Source organism: Manacus vitellinus, unplaced genomic scaffold, assembly GCF_001715985.3.
Source record: "Manacus vitellinus isolate BGI_N305 unplaced genomic scaffold, ASM171598v3 scaffold_4_pilon, whole genome shotgun sequence".
Lineage (NCBI taxonomy): Eukaryota > Metazoa > Chordata > Aves > Passeriformes > Pipridae > Manacus > Manacus vitellinus.
The window spans coordinates 44924844-44935164 of record NW_021940604.1 but is presented as its reverse complement, the minus strand read 5'-3'; the positions used below and the strand labels follow the sequence as shown (position 1 = coordinate 44935164).

Here is a 10321-nt window from a genome sequence, read left to right as displayed (position 1 = left end):
ATGGCTATATTAAGCATCAGATTTGCTTACCAACATTGGTTGGAACAAAGTCTCCTTCTATGCAAATGTTTGTCTGCTGCATGAGGCCTCTTCACAAGGCCTCTTCACAAGGCTGTTATCATGTGCTGTAAGTGTATGTAAGCCCTAATATTTTATTTGAAAGTCAATGGAATCTGAATTTCTGTTGCTGTCCTAAATGTGTAGAAAGAAACCACCTCTGCCTTACCTGGCTCTGCAAAACAGATTGTGTTGTTTCTTCCATTACACTTTGTTCAAGTGAATTTCTGGTAGAATCATACAAGGAGTTTGAAATAATTAATTTATGAGGAAAAATAATCAATTTTGCAAGGAAAACATTGCAGAGATATCTTAAAAAATCCAATTCACCCACAAGCCTTAAAGAGGTTATCTTTAAACAAGTCTACTTCTTTAAAAGATAAGTGATGCAGTGAGTCTTCTCTTCTTTAGCTCTTATTCTGAAGCTTATTTGCATGCAGAAAATATCTTCTCCAACAAGTTACATTCTGACAATACTAACACCGCATTGATCTTTTTTTGAAATTAATAAATTCCCTACCCTACAAATAGTTCTTTGCTTCCATATTTTGCCAAGCATTTGATATATCAATAAAGACAAAGCTGCTGTTACATTGCCAGAGTAATAGAATGCTTTATTTCTGGTTGGGGTTGTTTTGCTTTTTTAGCACTGTTTTTCACTACCACAATACTAATTTACTGAGCTGGAGTTGATGTTTTGCCTTTCTTTTTCTTCCAGTATTCTGGGTCTCACCAAAGGTGACAAGGCTTTCATCTCTTAAAAACTTTCAACACAGTTTCTACGTAATGATCATCTGGTGGGGGTTTCCTTGGGCTGCCAGGCTGCAGGAACTTCTTAATTGTAGGTATATTGCTCATTTTGGTTTTAAATACCTAAAAATAATAAGAAAAATAGAGTAAGACAGAAATTCCAGCACACAGAAACATGATTTACACAGCACAGGCAGATGATCAGTTCATGATTTCCCTCTAGCTCCTGAATATATGCATGCTCAATAACAAAATTACCTGCAACTGAGGAAACTCGGACAGCACAGCAGGAATTTTCTCCTCCACTGCTAAAATTGCTTCAATTAGCTGAACATCTGCCCAACTGAATTTGTTGCCCACGAGAAAGTCTTGGCCATGTTGTTTCAAAACCTGGAGAATACAGGAGAATGTGGGCTGCAGATGATAATGGGACATATGTTGCCTAGCAGCTAAGCCTCACAGCACAGCTGTAGACCTGAACAGCAATTCTATCTGAAATTTCAGGGTGGAGTTTTCAGCTGGAAGCTGTGAGCCTAAATCAATTCTCTGTTGTTGGGGGGGAAAAATGAACTCTTGTTCTTTTCATGTTCTAGTACACAGACTACAAACTTTGGTTATTCAGTAATGAGGAATGACGATAGGCACTGGGAACAGAGACAAAATCATATGCTTAAGTAGCCTAATAAGAGTCATAGAGTTAGAAATAGGGATAATCGAGAAACTAAGAAGCAACTTAGAGAACTTATAAAACAGCCATTTATTTAATTTAAAGTTACGTCCAATGTTGATACCAGAAAGCAAATTTAGAAATGCAGAATTACAAAGCTAACCAAGAAAAATCCCTGCCTTTGGGAACAGGTTATTATGGTCATAAGAACTTATATGATGTTAATCTTTTATTATTGTTTTCCATAAAAACTAGATGAATGTTATCAAAGTGGGAAATGTTGCCAGATGCATGAATCATATGGGTTTGGTTTGTTGTTTTTGGAACTGGGATGGGCAGAAATCTATGACTATGTTTTACTAAAGTACTCCTAATCTCTCTACCTAATTTATTTGCAAGGGATTTTTGCATTCTTCCAATGAAACTGTTCCAAATTAAATTAAGTATAGCAGAGAGATTTGCTCTAAACAAGTAAAAGTATGGAACTATTCCTTCAAGGAAAAAAATTATGCGTGCTTGCTTTTACTTCAGTGAAAAGTTTTGCTGTATAGCTGAGAACATATTGCTTTGTTTCCTTTGTAGATATTCAAATACCACAGCCCTGACAATACAAGCCAACAGAGGAAAACATGCTGCTGTGTTTCCCCTTCTTTGAGATAGCCAAGAAAGCTGAGGATTTGGAACTGACCTGCAATACAGACAAGTTCTTATTTTAAACAAACTGTTTTATAATTTTAAATATAATATATAAAAACACATCCTTGTTTTCACTTACCTTTTCAAAAACTGGAAAGTATCTGTTAGTTGCCCTCTCCTTAATTGAGTCAAGATTTTTCTCCTTTGCATCAGGTGGAGAGAAAGGAAACATCAAAATCATTTCCATCAGATCTGATATTCCTTCCACATACATGTCAATCCTATTGATCAGGAGAAGACAGTAGAAAAGAGCACAGAAGTTATTTTTTCTGTTTTCCAATTAACTAAGGCAACTTGGAGGAATTTTATACCACCAATATAGTGGCAATTTTCACAGCCAAAACTAAACACAAACTAAACCTAAATGTTTTTCCAAAATTATAAAAGCCTGCTTCTGTTTAGGAGCATTTCAGAAGCAGTTGTTAAAACTTATTGTGTTAGCTTTTCTCATACCTTTATACTGGATTTACAGGATAGAATTTGGTTTATATAATGTAGCTATCAAATAACAGATTGCTCATTAAGGGAAAGGCAGTGTTACGTACAGGGCTCTCTCCTTCAAGTCTTTCCCATAGAGATTGTATTTCCCTGCTATGTAGCTGAGGATGGCTCTGGTCTGCACCATCTTCATCCCATCGATCTCAACCAGGGGCACTTGCTGGAACAGCAGGACTCCATCTAGGGTAGAGAGTTAGCCTGTTAGTTTCTCCTAGACTGCAAGCAGGACAGGAGAGCAAGAGACTGAGCACATTTCTCTTGCAGTGTAGGAGACCACTGATGTCTTGTCCTAACTGTAAAACTTCATGCAGTAAACTAACATTGTGGGAAAGATCAAATAGCCTGTATCACACTTCTGTAGCTAGGTCATTGCACTGCAGCTAGGCCCTGGCTTTACAGCCTTACCAGAGCTTCACTGACTGCTGGGAGCTGGCAGTGCCTGCTCCTTTGCACTTCTGGACCCTGCCTCATGCTGGCAGAAAAAGCCTGAACCAGCATTTCCAACCCAAGGAATAAGAGGAGAATAAAGATGTATGTTAAATCTGAATTTAAAAAAAGTCTGGTGCAATCTGTGTAGCCACAGGTTGCCCAGGTTGCATAGAATATATATATGCAGCATTAAAAGCAGTTTACCAGTAATTTCAGAGGTTGGACTGGCAAATTAAATTCCGATCTACTTAATACCACTTTTTTATTTTTATTCATTTTAGCTCTATTGTCAGAATTTCTTTAAACACAGCTAATCTTTTCTGAGCTCAGCCTGAATGCCATCAAGTCCTCTTTTGAGTCTCCTGGTATGTCTTGGCAAGCTCAGCCTGCTGTGAAGTTTCTCTCATGTGTCTTGGGCAGCAGGTAAACTGTGGGGCACGTGCATTCTGTGATGCTCCTCACAGTCCCAACTCCTTCCCCACCTTGGCAGCAAGGTCCTCTTCCAGGGTGGCTGTGGTGGGGTTCACTGCTGGATTTCATCTTAGCAGATATCAAGGGCAGTGGCTGGGGGTATGCACTGGTGTTTAGGAACTTATCTCATCTCTCCCAAGGCTGACACGAAGTCTTTGCTGCTTTGACCATGTCAGGCTTTCCACAGGTCTCTCTGCTGGCTCCATGTTTTTATCTAGGGGAAGCTTCATATCTGAGGCTTATTCTGCTTAGAACTGTCATTAGGGTGTTCACACAGAGCCTCAGAAACAGAAACTGGTTTTCTTGGAGATTTTGGGGCCGTGTCAGCCTTTCGTTTAGAGGCTTATCTAACTGCATTCAGAATCGACACAGAGGTAAATCTATACCCATCAACTCCACAACACCTCAGGCCAGCTGGCTGGCCACATTCACTCTGCTTCACCCTCTCTGCCTATAGAGTATGATGGTTACCTCTGAATGACATCTTGGAAATGGCCCTTGGTCTGAGACAACTCCCAGATGATGCCTAGGAATTGCTTAGCAAGTGTTATTTGCCATGGACCAAAAATGTGCCAGTTACCATGCTAACAGTTCAACAGCATAGATAATTAAGATGTATTAAATAGAAGTGTTTGCCTGTTTAATGCACTGCAATAAAGACAGTCACAGAAGCTATGGCTTTTAGCTTATAGGAATTATATGGCACTGGAAATAACAGGTTATTCAAAACTAGTATTGCAGTATCAAGGTGTGCACCTAGAAGTTTGCATTCATTTAAATAAACTATTTTTAAACCACAAATTTAGCTAAATTGGAGAAATATTTTCAGGGACTAAAACTCAGGTCTTGGGATTCTTACCTTTGATTAACTTGTCATATTGTTCTTTTGTTTGCAAAAAAACCTCTTCAAACTAAAAAGGAGAGAGAATAGTGTTACACTGCTGTATTTGAACACTTTTCTTCTCTAAGTGACTGCACATAACCATGCACAGAACACGGAGTCAAGTAAAACGTAATGGGCCAGATCTTCAGCTGTTCTGTTTGAGCCCAGATGTCCTGAGGATCCCACACACACCCTGACAGCTGATGGGGAGCAGAAGGGCCTGGCCACTTCTGCATCAGGGCACTGATTCAGAAATAACTTAAATGCAGGTAGAAACAGAGAGCAGGCATCTACAGGAACAAGACAGGTTGGAGCCAATGCCAAGGAAAACACAAGGTAAATCAAATATTTCTAACCCCACCCCAGTCAACAACACTCTTCTATTAGACACACTGCAACTGCAAATTAATAAGACTGAGTTAAGGTGGTTTTGCATGGTTAGAAAAATCAGATTAAGCATAATAGGTCAAAATGGAGCTTTATTTAAAGGCCTTTCAGTAATTTCTTGAGTATTGATACTAGCCCTAATAAACTCTAAGCTCAGCTGAGTTTGCATCCCAAGTATTAACCACCAAACAAAGTAGTTACAAAAATGCAGTCCCACTGGCCAAATGAATTTCACCACCCTCATGGAGCTGTTTATCCTCCACATCCATGTTAAATTGTTCCTCAGTGAAGCCAGCTGAGAACACCAGTCTTTAACACTGTACCAAATGCAAACCCACCTCCACGCCGGCTGCAGCCAACAGCCATCGTATGGGCTCCATTCGCCCCCTTCCATTGAAGTAGGTAAGCCTGGGCTTCCCTGACATGCTGCTGCGCTCCTGGTTCCCTGAAAAAAATACTGAGCAGAAAACAGTATCTCTTAAAACTGCTGTAAGCACCATTATTTTGAGGGGAGAGGGCACCTTTTATACTCACTATGCCTGTTGAAGTTTAAACTTCATCTGCTTTAAAACATAAAATGAGAGATGGACTGATGACACCATATCACCTCTGTTAGGAAAGGAAAGATGTGTGAACCTGTAAAGCTGCCCCAGTGCTACTAGGGAGGTTTGTTATGATTATAAGCAAACACAGACATGTTTAAACAAGCAGTATAAGTCCCTAGCTACAGAAGTACAAGGAAAACATGTTTTACTGGTGTGCTGAACTTTGTCTAGCTTTATTAGCCATATATGCATTTTGCGCTTCAGTTGCAGTCCACTTCTTTCCTCAAATAGGGGCAAATGAACTGTTAATATTCCTGTTATTCCGTGAAACAGGATGAGCTTCCTTGGCAATCCAAGCAAGCCTGTCTCCTTGCTGCTTTTGGCAGCCTTGAGATGTCCCTCAAAGCCAAATCTGGAAGCATTGGCTTCAGGTGCTCCCAAAAGTATTCCCCAGGGCTCGGGGAACCTGCGTGCCCAGGGAACAGGCACATGAAGGCTGTCTGACACTTGCAGCAGCATCACCTCTCTCAGAGTGTGCAGCAGAGACAGTGTGTTTGTACTGAGCTGTTTCATATGTAGGGACAACCAGCTGAACTATCTGTGCTGACACTTCAGTATAAGTATTTCCAAATTCAGGCCTTCATTTCTCTGTGCTTCATTGCCCTAATTACCAAAAGAACAGAACTAGCAGTCCCCTTCACAAAGATGTTTGTATCATACACTAATGTTTGGAAGAAAAAAAACCTTCAAAAGAGATATCCTAATCATGTCCTAATGGCTCAGAGTAGAATGCCTCAATTAAAAAATTAATTTTACAGATGACCCCAGTCTTCTCAGAGCTAAAAACCAAAGCTGCAACATTACATCTGCCACACTTTGCATCCACTTGACATTTCTCATTTGAATTGGGCTTGGTACACTCCAGTTTATGTTTTCTTTAAGTCACAGTGCTTTGTAAATGTACTTAAAATAAACTACATTTGGAACATATTTTGCCAATACTTGATTTTAAAGAATAAGATCGAGAGCTCTCCCTTGAGCAATTTCAGTAGAACAGAGTCATGTTACTAGAATAAGTAGGGATATTTTAGGTAATTTAGAAAATATAATCCAAATACACATTAAGGAAAAAAGCATAATGTTCAGTTTTAAAGTGTCAATAGCTGTTTCTAATTACATTTGCCTCTAAGACAGTGTTTTATTAATTTCTTCACGTTCTGTGACAAGCTTTCACTGTAGGGCAGCTTATCTACATAGTTCACAACTGCTAACTAATGCCTCTCTCATTATCATATTTCTCAGACATGCTGCATCCATACCACTTCAATCCATTTTTGATAGAGTATGTTGATGCTTTATTAATAATGAAGCAATCTTGTATAGCTGTCACCCATTCCTTACTGTTTGTCTCAGCTGGAAAGGGTGTCTCCACTTAACTTACAACATTTATAAGAGAAAGGTAGAATATATGGGTTATCTGCTAAATTCTTCAGCAAGAGGAGTAGCATTTATCTGAAAACCATGTTAAAATCATTCAAACTCTTCCAAAACCAGCTACTAAAAACAAACACTTTTTAGGACCTGTAGGATTCTGCCACCCCAAGTAAATCTTTCAAGCAAATAGCAAAACCCCTGATACCAATTATTATCCAAGATGATGGAGAACCATTCAGTGGAAAGCTAACAAGGTAAAAACATTCAAGCTGATGAAGCAAGCTGCAATTTTCATAGACTACCAGACTATGCACAAGAAGGGTAAGGAATAGCCTCGGGGATGGTAACTAATGTTGAACCTTGCTACTCCTACTCCTTTTACCTGGGGAAGGAACTGCACATCACAATTGTGTAATAACCACCCATGAAGCATAAAATGCTCAAGCTGATTTAATAGATGTGTTGTTTCTAAATCCTAATCTGGAACTGTTGGTGGATGGTCATATTATCTGAGTAGCAACAGAGTTATTGAATAACTGCTGTGAATGAAGCAGTGGAGGCTTCACCACTCAGTCTGAGGCTGAGTGCACAAACAGCTGAATTATTTCCATTAACAAATGTCTATTAGCTGTACAAAGAAAAGACTGTAAATGTTTATGGTGATTCTCAATGTGCATTTAGAGTATGCTATGCTACGGGGCAGTTATAGAAACTGTGTGGGTTTATAACTTCTGATGGAAATAAAATATCAAATGCTTCACAAATTACTCGACCGTTAAAAGCTATAAAATTGCCAGAGAAACTTACTATCATTCATCAGCCAGACCATACCAGCAGAAGGACAAAAGAAGATATAGAAAATGGTCTAAGAGATATTGCTGCTAAAGGCACAGCACCACAGCCCTATGAAATACTTGTCTTACAAGCAGTCCAGTGGTCTGAGCTGGTGTTGTTTGCCCTTGAAAAGATATGTCTGACTACTCCTGCTGAAAAAATTGATTCTTGCAAAAGACAGAACCAATCAAAGTTTCACAGGGAACGTGGAGAACAGATGTGGAAAACCTTCCTATTTTACCTAAGCAATACCTGATTCTCACAGTGAAAATGCATCACAATACAGGGCATTTTGGGACTACTGCACTAGCACAGACACTGCTGAAGAATTGGTTCATGTCAGGAATTTATGCTGCAGCCAAATAAGTAACTGCATTTTGTATGCGCTACCCTAATATCTAGCAAAGACCTCAACAAAAAATTTGACTATATACAAATGTTTTTATTGTTTTTGTATAAGCTCTGTCTTTCCATCCTATTTCCTAGTGAGCCTTAAAAATACACCTGTCCTGAATTTCTCTGGGCATGCATCTCAGGGATGCAAGAACAATTCAAGAGGACATGTCCTTCCAGAAACAGCAGTACCTGCATTCAGCATGAAGTGCCCTTTAGCCCTGGAGACGGGATCAAAGTCCAGTGGGCCATCTTTCCTGCTCAAACCCGGAAGAGAGCAACACAGTCTCCTGCACACTTTCACCCTCCCACACTTTGTCCCATCAGCAGTTTCATGGCTGCCTTGCTCAGCTCTGGACTGCACTGCAGGATTAATTTCCTGGTTAAAACTTGTCTTTTCTCTGGTATTCTCTCTCCTACAGCTTTCAGCTGGTGAGAAACTATCAAGCCATGCTTAGTCTGTCTGGCACACAAACTGAAGAGAGCAGAAAATTTACATTACCCCAGCAAATTTGGAAGTAGCTTCACTTAAAATAATCACTCAAATGCTTTAAGAAAAAGGAATTTCTAAGTCAGTACTTACCTTCTGGACTTAATTCAGTCTCCACCCAGCACAGGCAGATTCCCCAGGGCTGTTTAAACTTTGCAGTTTGGGGGAGTTTCTGGTCATACCCAATTAGAGAGAAAAACTCCCAAATGCTTCTAAGCTTAAAGGCGTATGGCTCTGAAAACTGACACCCAAGGCACACACTGTCAGTTTGCTGATTTGACTAGACCATGAAGGTAACCTCATAGTTTCTATGGTAGCCATCTGTTTGAACTGCTCTCTTGGAATTTTGGCAGCAGTTTTACCCAAATACAAGAGCAAGACGTTGAAACACTGAGAAAATTATAGATTTTTCTGGGTTATATTTGGGGTGTTTGAAGACAAACCACTGAAGTTTCTAGGTTTGTTTCACTACTTAGCAGTAACCCAGCTTTTTTATTTTCAGTGCTGTATGGCACAGAAAAGTTACCCAAAGTATGGGATAACAGTGCTTCATTACTTTGAAATACAGTATCAAGCTTACTTAGTGATAACTTGATATAAGCCATTTTTGTCACAACCTCACCCCATGTCTTAAGGCAATAGCATTAATTTTGGAAATTGCATGCACATGGCTAATACTCAGAGATGAAATAAACTATGATTTTCTTACCCTGTTTCCATGAGAAGTAACTGTTTCAGCTCTTCTATCTATATTTCAGGTGAAAATACCAAAACTGAAAGTGGATACAAACAGACACAAGGGTGGCAGAGCAGAAGAAAATGGGATTTGGGTGCCAGAGATCAGGGTCTCTCCTCTGGCATAGACCCACATGTGATATTGGGCATCACTTTACACCCCTGCAGCAGACATCAGTACAGCTAATCTGAAGATCTGTTCCCAGAATCCACACTGTTATCAAAATTATATTTATCTGTCTAAAGCCACAGCACCTCACAATGGGGAATCTAAGGACAAAAGTCTCTAGGTAACTATCTTGGGGAAATCCTTCCAAAGCTGCTACTTTCTTTTTCTTCACAGCTGGAGTTTCCTTATGGTTCCTCTGCCTGGTAATTGCTGGCAGTCTCTTCTAGAGGATGCACCTCCAATAGAGGCTACTTGCAAATTTGTAATTTATGTGCTTCAGAGGTTGATGGCGTCAGCAAAAAAACCTCTGTATGGTGCTTCTTTACACTTTGCCTAATTTTAACTCCCTCTCAAGTTCATGATTTAATGAATAAAGCATAACATTAAATGCATGCTTCTGTATTTTCTATGTCAAACCCAGTTACCACCAGGTTACCCCACACAAAATTCCCGAGTAGGGGTCAAAAGTCCAGCAGATGCCCAAAACAGTTTGTAGCAGGCAGCATGGGTACAGCACCCTATTTTGGAAGGTCTGAGTGTGGTGTCAATGCTGGAAGCAGTGCCAGCCAGTGGTCCCTATATGCCTAAACCAGCAGTACAGATGGGGCTAAAGTAGGAATGGGGCACATACAGGTATAGCTGATTAAGAAAGGAGCATTTGTTCATACCTATCTGTGATGGCAGTATTAAATCAAGATTAGTCTATTTCTGCTTTTGAGGTCTTTGGTATCAGCACCTGAGTGAAAGAGCTGGTTCAGGAACAGTGACCACAGCAGAGCATGTGTGTGGCTGTTGTCACTTGGTCCCCTCTGCAGTCTCAGATGCTGACAATGGCAGCAAAAGGCTTGATGGCAAAGAAGAATGGGAGGAAGAGGTCCTTGAT

At 40.0% G+C, this 10321-nt stretch overlaps 1 protein-coding gene across 1 annotated transcript; it reads right to left on the bottom strand.

The window, feature by feature from the left end:
* Positions 1 to 645: 645 nt before the first annotated feature.
* LOC103755343 (glutathione S-transferase A4-like) lies at positions 646 to 8718 on the bottom strand. The gene is made up of 7 exons (XM_008921270.3): positions 8628 to 8718; positions 5177 to 5295; positions 4428 to 4479; positions 2716 to 2848; positions 2250 to 2391; positions 1066 to 1197; positions 646 to 930 (listed from the first exon to the last, which is right to left on the bottom strand). Exons 2-7 carry the CDS (start codon positions 5261 to 5263, stop codon positions 808 to 810), a joined length of 669 nt encoding a protein of 222 aa, XP_008919518.2. The 5' UTR covers positions 5264 to 5295; positions 8628 to 8718; the 3' UTR covers positions 646 to 807.
* Between the last annotated feature and the right edge of the window lie 1603 nt (positions 8719 to 10321).

Coding starts and splice junctions, on each gene's coding strand:
- LOC103755343 (XM_008921270.3), bottom strand. CDS start 5,263: ATGTCAGGGAAGCCCAGGCTTACCTACTTCAATGGAAGGGGGCGAATG. Junction 2,392..2,715: donor GACTTGAAGGAGAGAGCCCT/GTACGTAACACT, acceptor CCTGATCAATAG/GATTGACATGTATGTGGAAG. Junction 931..1,065: donor CCGAGTTTCCTCAGTTGCAG/GTAATTTTGTTA, acceptor TATTATTTTTAG/GTATTTAAAACCAAAATGAG.